Below are 23,401 nucleotides of genomic sequence, written 5' to 3'. Positions count from 1 at the left end.
TTGTAAGTTATTATAAAAAAAGTCGTGTAAAAAAAAAAATGAAAATATAACCCAAAAAAAATAAAAAAATAAAAAATCTCCTAAACCCTAAATAAACCCCAAAACCTCACCACTGTAACTGCATCAGCATCAATGGCGTCCCTGCTGAGAGTGAGGTCAAGGGCGAGGCCCAACCCTCTCTTCCTCCGCACTCTCCCCACTTTCCTCCACCTCCGTCACACCCTCTGCTCCGCCACCCAGTTCCAACCCGACCCTGACTCACCGCCAACAACCACCAAGGTCCTGGAATCCTTCAAGGAGGAATTCGAAGTAGGGTCCCGCCTCATCACTCTCGAGAGCGGCAAGGTCGCACGCTTCGCAAACGGCGCCGTCGTTTTGGGCTTGGACGGCACCAACGTCCTCTCCACCGTCTGCTCCGCCAGGGGCGACGCCGTTCGCGATTTCTTGCCCCTCACTGTATGTTCCCTCATTTCTTTCTTCTTTCATCAAATGAAAAAATAAAAGCTTTGTATTTTCCTTTTGTCATTTATTTTATAGGGATGGAAGTGAATTGAGCATTTTTCCGAAGCTACTCTTTGCTTCAATTTTTCGTTAGCAACTCAATAAGCTAAGCTCATTAATGTACCTCGGTTGGGAGCATAGAAAATAGGTTCCTTTTCTTTGCTTGGCCTGGTTCTTAGTTCACTTATGTATTAGAGGGTCGTGATAGAGTATAGGTAGGGAAGTGTTAGGATCAATATGGGGTGTGTGAATTTGAATGGATTGATTTTCAGGATTGAAATGATGGTATGGTAATAGTACTCCTCAATTTAAGGACATCTGAAATAAATAGTTATGTAGTAGGAATAATAGTACACCTCAGTTCAGAATCGTGGAGTTGTCTAACTGTTGCATCATATGTATTGTGACATGTACTCATGTCCAATTCTTTTCTCTGACATTCAGAATTTGCTGAAGTATAGGAATAGGAATCTAAACTCCCTTTTTTTTGTAATAAGAATCAAATTGACCAACGTGTCTGTTGTTAATAGGTGGATTACCAAGAAAAGCAGTTTGCCCAAGGTGTGATTCCAACAACATATATGCGTAGGGAAGGTGCCCCAAAGGAACGTGAACTATTGTGTGGTCGGATCATTGACCGTCCAATTCGGCCATTATTCCCGCCTGGGTTTTACCATGAGGTTCAGGTGAGGCCACTGTTAAGTTATCCTTTATTCAAAATGTTTTCTATTTTTTATTTTAGTAACAAAAATGCATGACTTCTAGGTTATGGCAAGTGTTCTTTCTTCTGATGGAAATCAAGATCCAGATGTACTAGCAGCTAATGCAACATCTGCTGCTCTTATGTTATCAGATATTCCTTGGGGTGGTCCCATAGGAATGATTCGTATTGGGAGGATATGTGGGCAATTCATTATAAATCCTACTATGGATGAGGTAATTTTAAAATTCTTTCACTACATTAGTTATCAGATTTCTATATATTAATATATTTAATATGAATATGAATTTAATTTTTATGTGCTATCAGTGTGAAATAGTTTTACACAAACAACTAATCATGTGTTGTCACATCAATAAAATAACTAATTTTCAAACCTACTATTTAAAAAATCATCTAAACGCTTGAAACTAATTGAATAACCGTGTAAAACTCTTTACACTATTAGCGCGTCAAAATTAAACTCTATTAATATATAATGTTTTATATAAAATGGGTTGGGGGCATCCTTTGTTTTGTTAAGCAGTTTTTTTTACTCCACCCATTGTGTTTTATTGTTCTTTTATATTTGAAGTTGAGTTGAACTGCCAATCTACTTTCTTTGATGAGTTTTGCATATTACCATTCTTACAATTTCACTCAAAATGACCATCTAGCATACCTTTTGTATCAGAAAATGTGTTGGTTTTGCAAATTGTACCTCAATTTGATTTTAAGCATTTTTTTCCCTTCTAATTAACATTGAAATTCTATTTTATGAGGGTATGTTAATGACAATAATCTGGTTGTTGAATAATGAAATACCATTTCCTATTTCTTATAGCTCCTTATTTTCATGATGCAGTTAAGTGTAAGTGATCTTAATTTGATATATGCATGTACAAGGGACAAAACTTTGATGATCGATGTACAAGCCCGTGAGATTTCTGAGAAAGATCTAGAAGCTGGGATAAGATTGGCTCATCCTGAGGTGACTTCAAAAGTCAAAACCATTATTATTATTATTATTATTATTATTATTATTATTATTATTATTATTATTATTATTATTATTATTCCTCTCTATAATTGGGATGTTATTGAGATATGTCCTTCTAATTGTTCAGGCAATTAAGTATATTGAACCTCAAATCAGGCTTGCTGCAAAAGCTGGTAAATCTAAGAAAGAATACAAACTTTCTATGTTGTCGGACAGAACAATGGAGAAAGTTAGCAGCATGGCAGCAGCGCCTATTGAAGCTGTTTTTACTGATCCTAGTTATGGAAAGGTGTTCTTTTTCTACTTCCTTTTTTCTTTCTTTGTGCCTTTTGTGATTAGTAAACTAGACATTGAAATCTCTCATTAATTTTTGTGGGTTTTTCCAATAATTACTTCCAGTTTGAGCGTGGAGAAGCATTGGATGGTATTACACAAGATGTAAAGAGGGTGCTTGAGGAAGAAGGTGATGAAGAGAGCTTAAAAGTTTTGCCGAAGGCAGTAGACACAGTGAGAAAGAAGGTATGCAGCCATGTGATTAGTTAGAAATTAGGGGGCGATCAGTCTTCTAATTTTTCTCCCCAATATACAAATATATTATCCTTGACTCCTTGCTTAATTATTCAGTTTTAAAATGAGAAAATCTTACCATATTATTTGAATAACCTCTGGCCATATATACTTTAGACATGGTTGGGGATGATAAAAATTTATCTTCTTCTTTCTTTCAATACTTCTTGAATTGGAATATTTGTCGAAGTCATCATCTATTAAAGTGTGTAGATACCTAAGTAGATAAGTATTTTCTTTCATGAAGTTTTGGTGCTAAATTTTAAAATGAACACAAAAGGAAAAACTTTTTTTTTCTTTGGTTAAACTCACTCCCTTATTATTTGAAATTTTTAAAATACCTTACAAGCTACAAAGTTACTTAGTGTATGATTGGTGATGGTTAACTTGATCATGACAGAATTACGTATGATGTTTCCACTAAAAAGTTTTTTGTTATTGCTGTTGTCATTTTTATTTTATTTTTTTATAAAAAAAAATTTAATATAGGTAGACATAATCCACACCATACAGAAACTTTTTTAAGGGATAACATAAGATTCCAAAATTGTCGGATGTAAGTTATATATCTCCCTCATGTTGATTTAGGATTTACTTGTTGAATATTGGTATTTATATTTTCACAATGTAGGTTGTCCGTAAAAGAATTATTGCAGAAGGATTCAGAGTTGATGGAAGACGGTTGGATGAAGTTAGGCCTTTATGTTGTGAGGCTGGAATTTATTCCGTATTGCATGGATCTTCACTTTTTAACCGTGGAGAAACACAGGTCTATTCTATGATTCTATTTTATGTTTTATTCTGTTATTGATTTCTAAAAGCTTGATAATTGCAAACTGAAATATATATTTTATTGTTGCCATGGACAGGTCCTCTGTACAGTAACACTTGGAGCACCTACAGATGCTCAAAGATTGGACTCTTTAGTTGGTCCTCCAACAAAGCGATTCATGCTTCACTACAGTTTTCCACCTCATTGCATTAATGAAGTTGGTAAACGTGGTGGTCTGAACAGGCGTGAAGTTGGGCATGGTAAATTATGCGCACAAACAATTAAAATAAATAAATAAGAAGAAAAAGAAAAAGGGTTAAAAGTCAAAATTAGTTCTTTACTAGATAATGAAAATATTGAATACCAAATGGCTTATAGTTAGATAGTTGATGTTGAATTTGAATTTGAATTTTTTGTTCATTACTCATGTGGGATGGAAGTACTGGTATAAGATATAAATCAATACTATTGTAATTGGCTTTATTTAGCACAACCTTGATCCATCATTTTTTAGATGAAAGGGGTGCTAAAACAATCATTTATGTGAAACGATGTTGTGCTTTATACAAATTGACTTTTCCATGATACGCCTGATTTTATGTTAAGCTATGGTTATATGATCAAGTTATTCATTCTAGAAACTACCACCACCAAAGGATGATGAGTTCTAAGTAATTACAGATTGTCTTATACAAAGCTTAAGTTCCTAACTAAAGGTTGGTTTCTCTACTGTTTTATTTTTGTAGGAACTCTTGCTGAGAAAGCCCTTCTTGCTGTTTTGCCTCCTGAAGATGATTTTCCCTATACTGTTCGTGTCAACTCAGAAGTTATGGCTTCAGATGGTTCAACATCAATGGCAACAGTATGTGGAGGTGCTCATTCTAACCCTAAGTAGCAGCATTTGTGTTGACATTTACGAAATAAAGATGCTTGTTCCTGAATATTTTATTCTTTGAAGGTAGCATGGCTCTTATGGATGCTGGCATTCCAGTACGTGAACATGTTGCTGGTGTTTCTGTGGGTCTTGTCAGTGAAGTTGATCCATCCACTGGTGAAATAGTGGATTATCGTATATTGACTGATATTCTGGTATTTTTCACAACATATTGAGTGCATTTCTTTACAATGTTTGTTTGGAGTATTATTGAATTAAAAATTTGACCTTTACTAGTCTACTGATGTAAAAACTTTTATTAACATTTTTTAATCATATTTTGATTTATATTCAAATTTATTTTTTCATTCATAGGCAATCTTAATGAAAAAATACATTTTCCATCAATAATCCTCTTACAGCCAAAGACACTCTTTGTGGTATTAGTAGGTCTTTAATATTTTTCATGTATCGGCATTGCCTAATTCTGAGGTGGCCAAGGGAGATTTATGTATAGATGATCTCACTGCAGACCTGATAGAGCACAATCGCGTCATTTGATCCATGAAACCGACCCCTCCCCACCCCACCCCAAGTGGGATATGATTTTGTTGTTGACATTGCCTAATTAGGTTCCCCATTTGTAGGATTCTTAGGTGTATATTCATAGTGATATTGATATTGAACAACATAATAGATGATTGTTCTCTTACCAAGTATTAAACTTAAAAAATTTTATTTTTAAGGGCTTGGAAGACCACTTGGGTGACATGGACTTCAAGATTGCTGGGACTCGAAAAGGAGTTACTGCTATTCAGTTGGACATAAAACCAGCTGGAATTCCTGTAGATATCATATGTGAATGTTTAGAACCTGCTCGTAAAGCTCGCCTTCAAATTCTTGATCACATGGAACAGGAAATTAGTGCACCTCGTAACAAGGATGACAGTACTACGCCACGATTAGGTCTCGCCTTTTAACCTCTTTTCGCCCTCCCTATTCTTCACTTTTGGTGTTTTTTAGAATAGGTTTTCCTACCATGCAAAACACCCTTTCTAAGTATGAAATTTTTCTTTGCTAATGCAGCCACCTTAAAGTACAGCAATGATGCTATTCGTCGCCTAATTGGGCCAATGGGTGCTCTGAAGAGAAAAATGGAAGAGGAAACAGGTCACTTTAAGTTTGAAGCATCTTGGATGTTTACCACATTCTGTCCTCTTGTTGGTTTACCTATAAATGTTGTGTTTCTAGTATGCTGTATATATATTTTGTGAAGCAGAACACATTTGTATATGTTATGTTTATTGACTATGCTATTATGTATTACAATCAGGTGCTCGGATGTCTGTAGGCGATGGAACACTTACAATAGTTGCTAAAAATCAGGCTGTAATGGACAAATTACTGGAGAAGGTAGTTCTTCTATCGTGTTTAGCCGTAATTTTTCTATAAAGCTATGCTTGTCATCTGTAATGACATTATGGCATTCCCAAGGGAGACAATGTCTCTCTCCTGTTTTAGGAATTATTGATTTATCTTCTAAATCATTTTGACATGTGTAGTTTATCCTTATATGTATCCCATAAAAAAAATGTTAATGTATTTATTAATGATGAATGGTGAAATATCCACTCTTGTTTCTTCCTTCATGGATGTCATATTGATGACCATTCTTGTTTGTCAGATTGATTTTATAGTAGGCCGTGAAATTGAAGTTGGAGGAATCTACAAAGGTGTTGTCACCTCTATAAAAGAATATGGAGCTTTTGTGGAGTTTAATGGTGGCCAGCAAGGGCTTCTCCACATTTCTGAGTTGTCACATGAGCCGGTATGTATGATTTTAACTTATCATAATTTCTTATCTTTAAGAGCCATATTATTGTTGTTTCTGCTACCAACAGGAACAGAATTTTGCATATAATACTGTCTTTAATAAAACTACCATTTCCACAGGTTTCCCGAGTTGCAGATATAGTCTCTATTGGCCAGCAGCTTTCTTTGATGTGCATAGGCCAAGATGTTCGTGGTAACATTAAATTATCCCTTAAGGCAGTTAAGCCTCGTCCCGGAGGATCAGAGACTGATGATGTAGGTGAAGGATCTGTGGCATCTGCAAAAGAAACAGCCAAAATTTGGGCACCGGTTGGGGATGAATCTAAAGCAGAAGAGCAACACAATTCTGCCTCTGATTTTCCGATAGGCAAAAATGAATTAGGTGAGGCGAAGCCAGCTACCTCCCAAGTACCAGTATTTTTAATACGTAGTGCTGAAGAGTGTGATGGGGATGAGAAGTCTACCAGCTCAAATCTGACATCAGAGGATACCCCCAAAAATAAAGGGAGAGAACCAATTCACAAGTCAAAATCTCGTCAATCTCAAGATGTGATGGATGCTTCATCTTCGCATTCAGGTCCCTTCCCACGTACTAATGCTAAGAAGTCAAAAAATCTGAAGCAGAAAAAGTCTAGTTCGCATTTGGAGGAGTGTGAGAAGGAAGCTGAAGATAAGGAAGCGGTAACTGCAAAACAACTGAAAATTGGAACTAAAGTTACTTCCAAAGTGCATCAAATTCGTGCACACGGGTTGGTATTGGATTTGGGTGGAGGACTTAAAGGAATGTACCGATTTGAGGTATGAGTTGCCTTTATATCCTTAATGACATAGACACTCAATGTCCCCTTTCTTTCTCTCTGTTGTGTAGCTTTAATTAACATCTTATGTACACGTAATTAACATCTTATATACACTTTGCCCATCATTGCACATCATATTACCTTTTTCAGTGGTTGAGAACAATGCATTTGTTGGACTTTATCTATGGGTTATAGCTGGAATTTTCAACTGATCGTTCATACAGAAGTATAAACACTTGCAAATCCACATAATTTCATCGTAGACCATTTATCAGATGAATTTTTTAATCCTTATTATTTCTGAAGTCCACCCATGTGTTCTGCACTATCAATTAATTTGTATTCCTTGTTTTGTCATGTAGGAGAATAGTGATAAAAGGAACTTTAAGATAGGTGAGGAGATCAGAGTAGCATGCTCAAGCTTTTCTAGCAAGGGGATTCCAGTAATGACTATGGTGGATGAAGACTAAATTCCTAGTGGTCATTCCTTTTCTCGAGCAATCCCATAGGTGTAAACTACTAAGATGATGACTTCGAAGATCTACTCGCAGCACGCTGGAAGCAAAAGTGATTGTTATTCTGGTTTCTGGTTAGTCACCAGTGATTTTATTAAAGAACTGGATCATAATGAGTGCTATTGACATCAATCAGTTCATGCCACCGACACCATTTAGTGAGACTACACTAAATTGTTGTTGAGCTGCTGAAAATTCATTCAATGAATTTTGGGAGACATTTCACATTGTGGTCCATAGATTTAACCAAATGAAGCATGAAAAGCTGATGAAAATGAGTCTGAGAGTCTAGAGATGGTTGATGCAAGATTACCAAAATAACCACCGTTTCATAGCAAGACAGTGGTATGAGTCTAGTAATTGACTAACATTTAGTTGTTAATCATCTATACTACTATCTGTCTAATTTTTGTTGAGGGAAGGACTAAATAAATGTATACGAGTTATTCTTGACTAGGGTTTTGGTACTTATATTGATTGCATGTTCGTTTATGAATATTTGATCCTCATCTAAATGGAAAATGTGATTTGGTTTCTGATTTCCGTTTTTTTGAATTTTGTAAAGAGAAAACAAAAACGGTAAAAACAATAAACTCTACTTTCTGTTTTATTATTTCTGTTGCAAAGATCTAAAAATTTAAGCAAGCATAGGGTTCAATGGCCTTCAAATTCCATACATCAATAGCTAAACCTAACCAATATACAATATATAATACAATATGTAAATACAAAAGTTTTCTTAAAACATACAATGCCAATACAGCATTATGCATTAAATAAAAAAATGCTTTGTTCATAAAATGGAAAAGTTATAATAATGTTAATCAATATTTATAATTATGATCCTAGATATGAGGATTATTCAGATGGTAACTAGAAAAACAGAGATTGAATAATAATCTAATCTTCTAACTGAAAGTCAAAAAAAAAAAAAAAAAAGATAGTAACAAACAAAAGTAAATCTAAAACAACAATGTTTGATGGACACACATGCCAATACATCAGCACAATTCAGGTAATTGAGTATGATAGTGATAGTTCTCAGTTGGTTTCACAAAGATGCTTCCAACTCTATTCTTAACTAAAGAAATTGCTTCCCAAGTTGGTAAATGAGGCAACGACCACCAAGTACCAAGAATTCCAACCAAAGTGAACTTTTGATCTCTTACTTCCACAGCAGCCAGACATAGAAGCTTATAGTCATGAACTTCAACTTTGCTGGCATACGGCTGCAAGATCAAAGGATCATAAGATACCAAAGGTTTTACTCAAAAGAATAACAAGATTAGTGAAATTCAGAGCACATAACAAGATTCTAAGACATCCTTATCCGTATCCGCATGCAAATTCTCGGTCAAAATACATGCTATTTGTTCTATCAACATGGCAAAGTCAAATATTTTCATCGATGTAGCTACATGATTAAATGTTTGTTAGAAACTGTCTTATACTGACAATGCATATAAATTAAAATCCAAATCCAAATATCGTTGCACTCGTCATTACATACGTATATATTATGTTCATTTTTACACCAACTAAATCTGTAGGGGGACAATACATTACAAATAAAAACATTTGAGTCAATAACAACTTGGAAATAGGGAGATGCAATAAAAAAAACTGGTTAAGATTGGGTGATCTAGTAACAAAACATTAAAAGCAACATTTTATTCTATCATAAAACATTTGGAAATTCAATATAATGATTAAGTGCTATTACAAGAGAAAAGGAATTCAATCATGATATATTGATGTTAGGTAACAGTGGAGTACAAGTGATAAAAATGAGATAGCTGACTAGCATGCGAAAAATTAAGCTAATAAGGGATGTCATGCACCTTTTTCTTGAAAAAACGAGTATCTTGACGCATGGATTGTTCGCACAGCTGCAATATAAGGACATTTTCAAGGGATATATAATCATATAAACATTGTTCGTTGTTTCTATCAAATATTTATTCAAAATAAAAGAGCCTTTAGGTTAAGAAATGTTCTAGACCTATGAAAGATCTTTCGATGATTAAAATATGAAAATAAAAAAAAAATCCATCAGATATTATTAATACATGATCTGACCTGATCAACAAAAATATAGACAGAGAACGGATTGGGCTTGGTGCTTAGGAGAAACAAGGTAACTTTGACAAACAAGATCATAATCGGATCATCCAAGTTCGTCAACACTGTAAGAAAGAAAAGAACAGGAAGCCAGAATTTCCTAGTGAATTTCAAAAAGTGGTGCACAATTTCTTCCTCCTCAGAAACATCCTGTGAGTCATCAGAAGGATCATCCACCAAAGCATCCCCAGCTTTAAACAAACAAGAAAACTTAAGTTATTGAAAGAAAAACATGAGAAAATGAGATAGGGAGGAAGAATATGAAGAAATATAGAAAAGTTAAAAGTGCATTAATACCAATGAGATGAGATATCTGGCTCACCATCCATGGCATGAGCTATAACTGATGCTGATGCAATTGACACTCCTAATATGCTTCCAATGCTCAAGTAACTGCCTGAAATGTGCATCATCAACGGATCAATCTCATATTACATTTTATACCACTCACAGATAATGGAAGGGCATGTTTAGTACATTTTCCTTTTGCATATAACTTCAAATTTGATATAAAAGATTGAAATTCTAGTTAATTGGCGATTCTAGAACCACGCCACATTGCCACAACCCACAGATAAGATACACAGATAATCATCATAGTCAATCATAACCAGATGATGCATCTCAAGACGTGAAGAAAACTTGTCAAATGAGTATGATTATCATCATAAACCTAATTTCAGCTTAATGTGACAAGATTCCATACTAGGTACGAGCCAATTAACACAAGTTGCTTCAAGTTTAGTATGCTAACATGGATTTAATTATGATATCGGACCATAATGTAAAATATTTACTTCGGCAATGCATCAATGCTTTTTCTTTCTCTAATATAACTACTAGTATCCAAAGTCCATATGTAAGCACAACTAATCTAGCTTGAGCCTGTCGACTCACTTTAAGGGTATCACTCTCTCCTTACCAGTTTCTGCCATTTGCCAATACTCGAAATTGATATCTTATTGGGTGTTTGTTAGTTTTGATTTTGCAGGAGAAGAAAAGGTATGGAAGGAAAAAGCCTTGAAGGGTAAGCAGAAGTTCTTTTTACTCTTCAAATCCTTTCCTTCCATATTCCCCTCAAAAACTCCGACTCTCAAACATACCCTTAAAGAAACAAGTGTCAAACCATTGCAATCAACAAGCATTGCTTCAGTGCATCAAAATCAAAGTTTTGTAATGTTATCTGAATAATATTAACACAAATTTTGATGTTGCTTATTTCATACTGAAATATATATTTAGTTGAGAATACCAACTTCCACTAAACCACACACTCAGAATATACTTGATTGAAAAATTTACAATAATAATATATTAAAAAGAAAAATAAAAACAGAACTAGATAGTTATTGTTACCAGAAAAGCGATTACTTTTACGGAGGAAGTTAGCTGGGACATTGAGATTGAAGCTATGGGAATGAAAAAAGGGTTTCCCTAGTTGTTGAAGGGTGTTCTTCAGTTTTAGCGCCAATTGTGTTTTCACAATATCCAATTTCAATTTGCTGCACTTGTAACCTGAATCCAATGATAATAGAGGACACGAAAAGGGATTAAAGTTGAGAAATTTAATCATGGGTCAATAAGAAAATGAGTTAAGGAGGAGGGTGGAGTAACTAACTGGTAGTCGTAGTGAAGAACAAGTGTTGGTTGAAACGAGAGATTGGACAGAGTCTGAATATTTGAACAAACTTTGAAGCATGACCCATCATCTCAATCCAATCAAAGTTTCTTCCTTTTTCAATTCCTTGTTCCTCTCTGTAATTCGCATCAATCAGAAGAGCACCATATTCATGTTAGGATGTGAAGAAAGAGCATGCAGCTGCCACCCACTTTTCTGAAAAAAAAAAAAATAAACCACTGTAGTTGTATACTTGTATACTTCGAAAATATTTTTTAGAGAGATAGAGATGGTATTTTATTTGAATATTGATATTTGAAATGTATTATAATATTATGTGACAGAAAATGCTGATATAATCTCATTTGTAATTATATCAAATAGTTTTATTTTTAATAAAAATATCAATATTTTTTTATATAAAAAAAATTAGCCTATACTTATATGATAGATAATATAATTTTACAATAAGGGAATCTAAAATATAAATGTCAAGTAATTGTAACTGATCACAATTGCGTTGAACATTATAAAAGTAGTGTGTTAATAATGATTTTATTTTTTAACCATTAGAAATTTTTAAATTGAATTTAAAATCCATTATAATGAATTAGTCCTTTTTGGAGATACTGTAAAAAAAATTACTTGTCAACAAATTATAGAAAAATGAAGAAATATTTTTGAATAGTATGCCAAAAATATTACGGATCCAGAAATATATCGTAGGGGTTAATAACATATATAATATTAAAGAAATATGTAAATAAATTATAATGTAAAATGTATTACAAAAATATATCGATAAAAAATATATATTTAAAGTACAAAAAAATATGTGTACTTTTTACTAACGAAGTGGTACACGTCAATTCTTTATATCATAAAATTCATCGATAATAGAATCGGCGTCAAATCTTTCAACAATGTTCTTCTCAATGTGAATCAGAAGACAATTAGCAAGAAATTCATCTTCTATTTTATTTCTGAGTCTATTCTTCACAATATTCATAGTTGAAAAAGAGCTCTCAATTGTAGTAGTTGAAACAGGGAGTTAATACCAAGCGAATCAAACAATCAATCAAAAGATATATTAAAGACTTTCCTGTTTTCGTTAATCCTTGACATAACTCCGAAATTGTGCACAAGTTAGTTAACTCAACATGATTAGGAACATCAAGTTCATAATATTGAGCTTGCATTCTAATGTGAAATTTCTCTTGGTCACTGAAGTCACTTGGATAAAACCGTTCTACTAATTCACATACTTTGTTGGCACTGAAGAACTTATAATTATCTCTAGAATCTAACGTTAAACTTAAAGTAAACAATTCTACCATATTATCATTGAATCTTTCATTAAGCTCTTGCAACTGTGTATCAATTATAGCCAGAAATAAATTAACACGATAATAATACTTCACTGAAATTTGGTCAACAATTTTACGAGTTCGGTCTCTTCTAGGAATATGCAATGCATTCATATTAGGAATGTAACACCCTACCATACAGAGTCTTATGCTTAAGTCATAATTCAGAGATGGCAAGGTATTACAACCTCTAAAATAAAAATTTAGTACGTATAGTAGTATGAATGATTGATTATAACTAGGAGCCTTTGTAGAAAAAGAGGTAAATAAAAACCGCAACTCAAATGCGCAACACTCCGATCGATAGCGTAACGAACAAGGATAAACCAACGCGAGATAATATATATACAAAGGAGTGTCAAAAACAGGAATATCAAGACTCAGAATCCGGCTGCGAAGATAACCGGTCCGAGCATAACAATATATACATATGATAAAATAAGGAAAACCCCAAAGGAAACCCAAAGGGACACAAATACGGAAACCTATTCTCCAAAATCTCCCATAAGAGGAGTCATCACAGTTATATCAAACAAGGAATATACAAATAGGAACAATTAAGGCATTTAGACAATTAGCAAGTAATATGCAGTCAAATAGCCAATCTCAAATAATTCATATAGTATGCATATGATGAATGACTGTTCCTAGCGGCTGATGATATCATCTGTCGGTTATAGAGCCAACCCGACAAGTCCTGGTAGCTAACCATTGGACTGTCCCTCTGTCACGCATCCCCAACTCGAGTTATACTCATCATAAACTTGATCATAACCATGATCTATATCCATCACCTTCACTGGTGAATATTTACGGGGGCGAGCTCATCCGGGTCTTTCACAGTGCCCGGCCACACTTATGACATAGGGTCAAAAGAGCTTCGAGTCTCAACCTGGAGCACGTGGTGGCTAGCCACTGCTTCCTCCCAGGGAAACTCTCATCTCCAACAGTGGAAGTGCAACATTCACAATTCATTCAACAGCATATATGCATTTGTACATGGCCATAATCATGGCCCCGCCGTAACACGGCAATAATCTAGCCTTCCGGCTCACGGTTAAATCCATAACCAGCCCATTGGCATCACGGTTAAATCCATAACCAGCCATCTCATTAACAAATACGGCCTTTCGGCCCATGGCATAACAAGCACTTCCACCACCATCCTCCGCATCTCACATAATCATGCTTGATCCTCAATGATCATTCATTTTCCCTTGCTTCACTCGCAAGTTACCACATTCACTAGCCTTTCTTCTCATAGCTAGACATATCATAATGATTTAAGATATAAATGGTGAGATCGGAGGCTTAGAAGTATGAGATTTGGCTTTTAAAACTCAAAAATCAACTTTGGGATGAAAACAGGGTCACGCGTACGCGCACTCCACGCGCACGCGTGGATGGCCTCAAAAACTCATCGACGCGCAAGCGTCATGCACGCTAACGCGTGGATTAAAAATTTGCCAATCGACGCGCACGCGTCGACCACGCGTACGCGTGGGTATTCTCGTGCCCCAGGCACAACACTGGCACAGTTCTGGCATAACTCTCTGGAAAATGGCTGGGCATTGGGTGCAGCACAATCGGCGCGCCCGCGCACACCACGCGCACGCGTGGATGGCGCTTTCTGGAAGATCGGCGAGTACGCGCCAGGTGCGCCCACGCGCAAGGGGTCATTCTGCTAAACATTTTCTAAGTTAAAAGCTGCAGAATTTACATATTTAAACCCCAATCTTCCGACGGACATAACTTCCTCATTTTAAATCGTTTTTCACCCGTTCTTCGAACGGCATGGACATCCCGGATCCAATTTCATTTCTAAATAGATTTGGCACAAAACAGTGATCCGTAGTCCAAGTTATGTCCCGTCAAAGTATGTCCAAAAACCATATTTTCATACAAAACCACAAGGTGCCATTTTCAAAACAAGCCATTTCCAACTCTTTTCAAAATCTATCAAAACATGCCAATTTCATCCCTTTTCTTTGAAACCAATCAAAATATATCAAATTCAACATCAAGCCTCCTCAACTCACACATTGACACTTTACTACAATTTACCAAAATCACTATCTCATCATTTTACCCCATTTCACCCAAGTGGCTCAAACTCAAACACATTGACATATCATATACTATTCCTCATGCCAATTCTCAACAACACCAATTCCAATAAATCATTATTGTACACAATCAACATCATACTCACCATCAACATGGTTCAACCCACAATTCAACCATAACCAATCATCAAGCATATATCACAACATGCATATTTCTCATACATCATACCACCAAGGCATCAATAATCATCATCACATATATGACCACATCATATATCTCAATCATTCAACAACATCAACAATTCAATGCCTATCTTAGGGCCTCTAGCCTAAGTATTTCCTACCACATTACATATTAGATACGGGAAACCGAAACCATACCTTAGCCGACTTTCCCAAGCTCCACCGGAGCACTTCCAAACCACTTATCCACAAGCTCTCAAGGCCTCAACACCTCCAAGAACAGATTTTTCACCACCAAATCCCTTTTTCAAGCTTTTCAAAATCACCAATCAAGCTCCAATATCCACACATATACAACCTAAGCCACAATCATCATACCCATACACAACATCTCAATACCCAAACATCATAGAACAACAAATTACACCAGGGTTGAGAATCTTACCACACCCATGGTCCAAGGAGACAAGATTAATCTTCTCCTTCAAGAGAGTTGGGTCCTATAACATCAAAGAACCCAAAATCTCAACATTTCACCCATGAAACTCGAAAATAAGGGCTGGAATTTCGAACAGAAACACGTGGTTTACCTCAAGATTGATTGTATGGGTTGTAGAGCTCTTCGCGGTGAACGCGTGGCCGCAAACAGAGCGGCAATCGGAGCTCTAGATCAAAAGTTATGGTGGTTTGAAGATTAAGCAAAGGAGAGAACTTGAGAGAGTGTTCTTCTCCTCCCTCACTCTATTTCAGCTTGTGTGTGTAACAAATGAGGAGAGAGAGTGCTGAAAACTAGGGTTTTGGTTAAGTTATGTTGGGCCAAGGGCCCACTTTGGGTCCGGTTGGCCCGGTTTGGCCCGTTCGGTCCAATCTTGGTCCGAATTCTATAAAATTGGTACCGAAATTCTCGTCTCAGTCTCCTCTATCACATTTAGCCATAAAAATTACATTTTAGGCTTTATAGAATAAATTCTCATTTATGGGTTAATTAGCCGTTAATTAACCGGGTTTTACATTCTACCCATCTAATTGGGAATTTTGCCCGCAAAATTCAAATGCAATTACCTGAGAATAAATGCGGATAATCCGTTCGCATCTCCGAGTCGAGTTCCCAAGTGTGTTCCTCAACACCTCCTCGACTCCATGCCACTTTGACTAATGAAACCTCTTTTCCACGCAACCGTTTGATACTAGTATCATCAATTCTGACCGGAGCCACTGGAAGCGTCAAATCTTCCCTTAACTGAACCGACTCAGGTTCTAACACATGGCTAGCATCAGGAGTGTACTTCCGAAGCTGCGACACGTAAAACACATCGTGCAGATTCGAAAGATGAGGTGGTAGAGCCATCCGATACGCCACCGGTCCAATCCTCTCCAGGATCTGAAATGGACCAATGTATCTAGGATTCAACTTCTTTGCCTTAATCGCCCTACCTACTCCCGTGGTCGGAGTAACCTTAAGGAAGACATGGTCTCCTTCCTCAAATTCTAAGGGCTTTCGCCTCTGATCGGCGTAACTCTTTTGACGACTCTGCGCCGTAAGCATCCTATCACGGATTTTCTTGACTTGTTCAGTGGTCTCAGCTATCATTTCTGGTCCCAACAAGCTTTTCTCTCCAGCTTCATACCAACATAGCGGAGATTGACATTTCCTCCCATACAAGGCCTCATACGGTGCCATTCCGATGCTCGCATGATAACTATTATTGTATGCAAACTCCACCAATGGCATATACCGATCCCAACTCACCGGTTGGTTCAAAACACAAGCTCTCAACATATCCTCCAGTGTTTGAATCGTCCTCTCAGATTGACCATCTGTTTGAGGATGGTAAGCCGTGCTCAAGCTTAATCGGGTTCCAAAAGCTTTCTAAAATGCACCCCAAAACCTTGAAGTAAAACGAGGATCTCTATCAGAGATTATAGTAGCAGGTACACCATGAAGTCTCACAATCTCCTTTATGTATAACCGTGCTAGCTCCTCAAGGGTGTAAGTCATCCGAATGGGCAAAAAGTGAGCTGACTTCGTCAGTCGGTCCACAATCACCCAAATAGCATCAAAACCAGCCCTAGTCCTTGGCAATCCAGACACAAAGTCCATTGCAATACTTCCCCACTTCCATTGCGGAATCTCTAAAGGTTGCAACATCCCGGAAGGTCTTTGATGTTCAATCTTTACCTTTTGACAAGTTAAGCACTTTGACACATACTCCGCCACATCATTCTTCATACCCGGCCACCAAAACATCGCCTTTAAATCATGGTACATCTTAGTACTTCCCGGGTGAATAGAGAATCCACTTTTGTGTGCCTCCTTTAAAATATCTTGCCTCAAAGTGCCAACATCCGGCACAATGATCCTACCCTTGAATCTCCATAACCCATCTTTTTCTTCCGACACTCTCCACTGTTTTCCTTGCTCAATAGCCGGTAACACCTTCCATAACGCTTCATCATTTTGATGAGCCTTTAGGAGTTCGGACTTAAAATCACTTGAGATTTCTAATCTGCTCAAACACAAAGTTCCGGATACTTCTCGAGCACCAATTTTCAGACTCTCGAATCCCTTGAGCAACTTCTCCTCTTGAAGCATCATCCAAGCCGCATATAACGACTTCCGACTTAACGCATTCGCCACTACGTTCGCCTTTCCCGGATGATAATGTAACTCGAAGTCGTAGTCCTTTAATAATTCCATCCACCTTCTCTGCCTCATATTAAGCTCTTTTTAATCAAAGAGGTACTTCAACCTCTTATGATCAGAGAAAACTTGGAACTTAACCCCATAGAGATAATGCCTCCACACCTTCAAGGCAAATACAACCGCAGCGAGTTCCAAATCGTGCGTAGGGTAACTAACTTCATGAGGTCTCAACTGTCGTGAGGCATACGCCACCACATTATGATGCTGCATCAGCACGCACCCTAAACCCTTTAATGAGGCATCACAATACACCTCAAATGGCTCATTCGGCTCGGGTAACACTAACACAGGTGCAGTGGTCAACTTTTTCTTCAATGTCTGAAAGCTCTCCTCGCACTCAGGAGTCCAAACAAACGGAGTGTCTTTGCGGGTTAACTTTGTCATTGGCAAAGCTATCTGTGAAAAGCCCTTGATAAATCTTCGGTAATAGCCAGCTAAACCCAGAAAACTCCTTATCTCCGTTACGGTAGTTGGTTGTTTCCAATCCATCACCGCCTCCACCTTAGTTGGATCTACTGCTATTCCCTTCTTACTCACCACATGGCCCAAAAACTTCACCTCACTCTTCCAAAACTCACACTTAGACAGTTTTTCATAGAGTTTCTTCTCCTTTAGAATCTGCAACACGGTCCTCAAGTGTTTCGCATGCTCTTCTTCAGTCTTGGAATAAATTAGTATGTCATCAATGAAGACAACAACAAATTTATCCAGAAACGGACGGAAAACTCTATTCATGTAATCCATAAACACTGCAGGAGCATTCATCAATCCAAAAGACATTACAGTATACTCGTAATGACCATAGCGAGTCCTGAAAGCGGTCTTAGGAATATCCTCACCCCTCACCCTTATCTGGTGATAACCGGATCGTAAATCGATCTTGGAGAAAACTCCAGCTCCGTGCAACTGATCCATGAGATCATCAATTTTCGGCAATGGGTACTTATTCTTTATTGTAACCTTGTTCAACTGCCTGTAATCCACACAGAGCCGCATACTCCCATCTTTCTTCTTTACTAGTAACACTGGAGCACCCCAAGGAGAGACACTTGGTCGTATAAAATTCTTTCCCAACAAATCCTCTAACTGAGACTTTAGCTCGTTCATCTCTAACGGTGACATCCTATAAGGAGCACTTGAGATTGGTCCCGCCCCGGGCACCAATTCAATAGCAAACTCAATGTCTCGGTTAGGTGAAAACTCATCGATATCATCGGGAAACACTTCTGGAAACTCACACACAACAGGGATCTGTTCCAACCTTTGATCATCACCCGAAATGCCCGCGGTTAACAACATGATACCCTGACATTCGGTTCCAGAACAGTTCACCATCATCGAATTCAAGTAATAACTATTCACCACGACTGGCCCTTCTGTATCTTTCGGCATAAAGTACACCGACTTTGTAGAACAATCAAGCAGAACATGGTTCTTAGATAACCAATCCAATCCCAAGATAAGATCAAGACCGATCATCGGCAGGCAGATTAAATTATGAACAAAATCACGCTGCTTGAACCTAAAGGAAACTTCCGGGCATCCTAGTCTAGTTACCATAGCCTCATGGGTAGCATTATACACTTTTAGATCATAACCTAAAGTCACAATCTTCAGTCCTAACTCATGGGCTTTCTCAAATGCAATGAATGAATGCGATGCTCCCGAATCAAATAAAGCATTTAAAGTTTGACCAGCTATTTCACAGTTACCTCTAATAAGTGTCTCGGATCCCTCGGCACCTATAGCTGAAGTGGTGAACACCCGACCAGTCTGTTGTGCCTTCCTAGTACCTTGTTTCTGCTTCTCCGGGCAATTTGCGGCTTTATGCCCCGCCTTTCCACAATTGTAGCATAAACCCCATCCGGACTTGCATGGTACTCCCGGATGGTGACTTCCACACCTAGCACAAGCTTGTTCATTCTGAGGTTGCTTCCCAAACTTCTTCCCTTGGAAATTATTGTTGTTGTTGGGCCTCCTGAAAGAGCTTCCCCTCTTGAAAGACGGACCTCTAGGTGCAAAGCTCTTCCCTCGGTTCTGTGGGAATGAACCTTTGTGACTCCCTTTCTCAGCGGTTGCCCTTTTCACACACTCCTCAGCAACCCTACACTTGTTTACCAACTCGAAGAAGGTCCTAATCTCCATTGGTCCCACTGAACTGAAGATGTCACTCCGGAGTCCTCCTTCATACTTAACACACTTCCATTCCTCATATTCCACCGGAGTCCCTTGGCACATACGAGAGAACCTGAATAGCTCCTCAAACTTGTCAGTATACTCTGATATGGACATGGTACCCTGCTTCAGCTGTAACAATTCAAGTTCCTTAGCCGTTCTACCAGAAGTCGGAAAGTACTTTTATAGAACTCCTCTTGGAAGACATTCCAAGTGATATAGTCATCACCCTGCTGCAGAAGACGTCGAATACCTTGCCACCAATGCGACGCTTCACCTGTGAGCATATAGGTAGAAAACTCGACACGCTACCCTTCAGGTACCACTTGTGCTTGCAGTGCTCGCTCTATAGCCTGAAACCATGTATCAGCCTCAGTCGGGCTAGTAGTTCCCTTGAACTTAGGCGGATTAACCTTCAAAAAGTTTGCCAGTGTCATTGGGCCCTGAACTCCACCTCCATCATTACCATGGTTGTTCATCTGTTGACCAAGAGCCTCAGCAGTGGCTTGCATAGCAGCAGCCATGTTCTCCAACACAGCCATAAAGTTCACCGGGTCATTAGGGTTACCCTCTGGCGCACGAGCATTCGAACGACCTCTCACACTACCTCTACTGCGTCCACGAGGCGCCATCTGGTTCCTATACATACCAAACAATCGATATTAAGTTGATCAGTCTCAATATCGGAAGTCTAGTACTTCAAAGTCCCAAATGCATGCTCATGAACGTTTATGCCAATTATATCAAGCAGATATACTAATAGCACATAACACACACAGAGAGAATGCACAGAAGCATAGTCAGTCCATCCCTCAGACTCTACAGGAACGAACTGCTCTGATACCATAATGTAACACCCTACCATACAGAGTCTTATGCTTAAGTCATAATTCAGAGATGGCAAGGTATTACGACCTCTAAAATAAAAATTTAGTACGTATAGTAGTATGAATGATTGATTATAACTAGGAGCCTTTGTAGAAAAAGGGGTAAATAAAAACCGCAACTCAAAAGCACAACACTCCGATCGATAACGTAACGAACAAGGATAAACCAACGCGAGATAATATATATACAAAGGAGTGTCAAAAACAGGAATATCAAGACTCAGAATTCGGCTGCGAAGATAACCGGTCCGAGCATAATAATATATACATATGATAAAATAAGAAAAACCCCAAAGGAAACCCAAAGGGACACAAATACGGAAACCTATTCTCCAAAATCTCCCATAAGAGGAGTCATCACAGTGTGTATTATTTAATGGAGATAAAAGTATCTAAGCAAAATAAATAAACCAAAACATAGCCCCGAGAACAAAGGATCTTCGCAAGAATAGAAGCCTCTAGCATGCCTCAGCGGGAAACATCACGTCCTGCATCTGAAAAACCACAAAATCCGCATGGGTGAGAACCAGAGGTCCCCAGCATGGTAACAGCTTCCACATATATAATACATAATAATAGAGGAAAGCCAAAGGCAATCCTAAAGCTTCCTCCAGATAATGTCAAAGCTTATAAACAAGCTAAACCATATAAGGGCATCTGACTAAAGATTCTTCAGTCTAACTAATACTTCCCTTTCTAATTCCTTCAAACCTCCCAACCACCAACAGGAGTATAATGTAGCAAACACAGTTATATCAAACAAGGAATATACAAATAGGAACAATTAAGGCATTTAGACAATTAGCAAGTAATATGCAGTCAAATAGGCAATCTCAAATAATTCATATAGTATGCATATGATGAATGCCTGTTCCTAGCGGATGATGATATCATCTGTCGGTTATAGAGCCAACCCGACAAGTCCTGGTAGCTAACCATTGGACTGTCCCTCTGTCACGCATCCCCAACTCGAGTTATACTCATCATAAACTTGATCATAAACATGATCTATATCCATCACCTTCACTGGTGAATATTTACGGGGGCGAGCTCATCCGGGTCTTTCACAGTGCCCGGCCACACTTATGACATAGGGTCAAAAGAGCTTCGAGTCTCAACCTGGAGCACGTGGTGGTTAGCCACTGCTTCCTCCCAGGAAAACTCTCATCTCCAACAGTGGAAGTGCAACATTCACAATTCATTCAACAGCATATATGCATTTGTACATGGCCATAATCATGGCCCCGCCGTAACACGGCAATAATCTAGCCTTCCGGCTCACGGTTAAATCCATAACCAGCCATCTCATTAACAAATACGGCCTTTCGGCCCATGGCATAACAAGCACTTCCACCACCATCCTCCGCATCTCACATAATCATGCTTGATCCTCAATGATCATTCATTTTCCCTTGCTTCACTCGCAAGTTACCACATTCACTAGCCTTTCTTCTCATAGCTAGATATATCATAATGATTTAAGATATAAATGGTGAGATCGGAGGCTTAGAAGTATGAGATTTGGCTTTTAAAACTCAAAAATCAACTTTGGGATGAAAACAGGGTCACGCGTACGCGCACTCCACGCGCACGCGTGGATGGCCTCAAAAACTCATCGACGCGCAAGCGTCATGCACGCTAACGCGTGGATTAAAAATTTGCCAATCGACGCGCACGCGTCGACCACGCGTACGCGTGGGTATTCTCGTGCCCCAGGCACAACACTGGCACAGTTCTAGCATAACTCTCTGGAAAATGGCTGGGCATTGGGTGCAGCACAATCGGCGCGCCCGCGCACACCACGCGCACGCGTGGATGGCGCTTTCTGGAAGATCGGCGAGTACGCGCTAGGTGCGCCCACGCGCAAGGGGTCATTCTGCTAAAAATTTTCTAAGTTAAAAGCTGCAGAATTTACATATTTAAACCCCAATCTTCCGACGGACATAACTTCCTCATTTTAAATCGTTTTTCACCCGTTCTTCGAACGACATGGACATCCCGGATCCAATTTCATTTCTAAATAGATTTGGCACAAAACAGTGATCCGTAGTCCAAGTTATGTCCCTTCAAAGTATGCCCAAAAACCATATTTTCATACAAAACCACAAGGTGCCATTTTCAAAACAAGTCATTTCCAACTCTTTTCAAAATCTATCAAAACATGCCAATTTCATCCCTTTTCTTTGAAACCAATCAAAATATATCAAATTCAACATCAAGCCTCCTCAACTCACACATTGACACTTTACTACAATTTACCAAAATCACTATCTCATCATTTTACCCTATTTCACCCAAGTGGCTCAAACTCAAACACATTGACATATCATATACTATTCCTCATGCCAATTCTCAACAACACCAATTCCAATAAATCATTATTGTACACAATCAACATCATACTCACCATCAACATGGTTCAACCCACAATTCAACCATAACCAATCATCAAGCATATATCACAACATGCATATTTCTCATACATTATACCACCAAGGCATCAATAATCATCATCACATATATGACCACATCATATATCTCAATCATTCAACAACATCAACAATTCAATGCCTATCTTAGGGCCTCTAGCCTAAGTATTTCCTACCACATTACATATTAGATACGGGAAACCGAAACCATACCTTAGCCGACTTTCTCAAGCTCCACCGGAGCACTTCCAAACCACTTATCCACAAGCTCTCAAGGCCTCAGCACCTC

At 38.1% G+C, this 23,401-nt stretch overlaps 2 protein-coding genes across 3 annotated transcripts; one reads left to right on the top strand and one right to left on the bottom strand.

Annotated features, from left to right (window-relative positions):
- Positions 1-115: 115 nt before the first annotated feature.
- LOC130979119 (polyribonucleotide nucleotidyltransferase 2, mitochondrial) lies at positions 116-8,101 on the top strand. The gene is made up of 16 exons (XM_057902483.1): positions 116-456; positions 1,032-1,187; positions 1,267-1,437; positions 2,067-2,192; positions 2,329-2,490; positions 2,601-2,720; positions 3,400-3,537; positions 3,638-3,800; positions 4,287-4,412; positions 4,499-4,629; positions 5,161-5,380; positions 5,501-5,584; positions 5,748-5,827; positions 6,099-6,242; positions 6,368-7,045; positions 7,410-8,101. Exons 1-16 carry the CDS (start codon positions 133-135, stop codon positions 7,515-7,517), a joined length of 2,931 nt encoding a protein of 976 aa, XP_057758466.1. The 5' UTR covers positions 116-132; the 3' UTR covers positions 7,518-8,101.
- A 349-nt stretch (positions 8,102-8,450) lies between these two features.
- Positions 8,451-11,526, bottom strand: LOC130982540 (uncharacterized). Of its 2 annotated transcripts, none has more exons than XM_057906578.1 (6): positions 11,302-11,526; positions 11,055-11,198; positions 10,006-10,080; positions 9,642-9,874; positions 9,404-9,451; positions 8,451-8,791 (listed from the first exon to the last, which is right to left on the bottom strand). In XM_057906578.1, the coding sequence occupies exons 1-6, from the start codon at positions 11,390-11,392 to the stop codon at positions 8,564-8,566; spliced, it is 819 nt and encodes a 272-aa protein (XP_057762561.1). In that variant the 5' UTR covers positions 11,393-11,526; the 3' UTR covers positions 8,451-8,563. The 2 variants fall into 2 exon arrangements, with proteins under 2 accessions (XP_057762561.1, XP_057762560.1); XM_057906577.1 differs by having other exon boundaries at positions 8,452-8,791; positions 11,040-11,198.
- Positions 11,527-23,401: the final 11,875 nt, after the last annotated feature.

Source organism: Arachis stenosperma, chromosome 5 (assembly GCF_014773155.1).
Source record: "Arachis stenosperma cultivar V10309 chromosome 5, arast.V10309.gnm1.PFL2, whole genome shotgun sequence".
NCBI lineage: Eukaryota > Viridiplantae > Streptophyta > Magnoliopsida > Fabales > Fabaceae > Arachis > Arachis stenosperma.
This window is presented reverse-complemented; position numbering and strand designations above follow the sequence as displayed.

What these genes read in the sequence shown, in the direction of transcription:
- LOC130982540 (XM_057906577.1), bottom strand. Translation starts at nt 11,392, where the DNA reads ATGATGGGTCATGCTTCAAAGTTTGTTCAAATATTCAGACTCTGTCCA. An exon ending in GTTCTTCACTACGACTACCA is followed by an intron (nt 11,199 to 11,301) that starts GTTAGTTACTCC and finishes CATTGGATTCAG; the next exon opens with GTTACAAGTGCAGCAAATTG. An exon ending in TCTATATTTTTGTTGATCAG is followed by an intron (nt 9,452 to 9,641) that starts GTCAGATCATGT and finishes CTTATATTGCAG; the next exon opens with CTGTGCGAACAATCCATGCG.
- LOC130979119 (XM_057902483.1), top strand. Translation starts at nt 133, where the DNA reads ATGGCGTCCCTGCTGAGAGTGAGGTCAAGGGCGAGGCCCAACCCTCTC. An exon ending in CAGGCGTGAAGTTGGGCATG is followed by an intron (nt 3,801 to 4,286) that starts GTAAATTATGCG and finishes TTATTTTTGTAG; the next exon opens with GAACTCTTGCTGAGAAAGCC. An exon ending in AAGGAATGTACCGATTTGAG is followed by an intron (nt 7,046 to 7,409) that starts GTATGAGTTGCC and finishes TTTGTCATGTAG; the next exon opens with GAGAATAGTGATAAAAGGAA.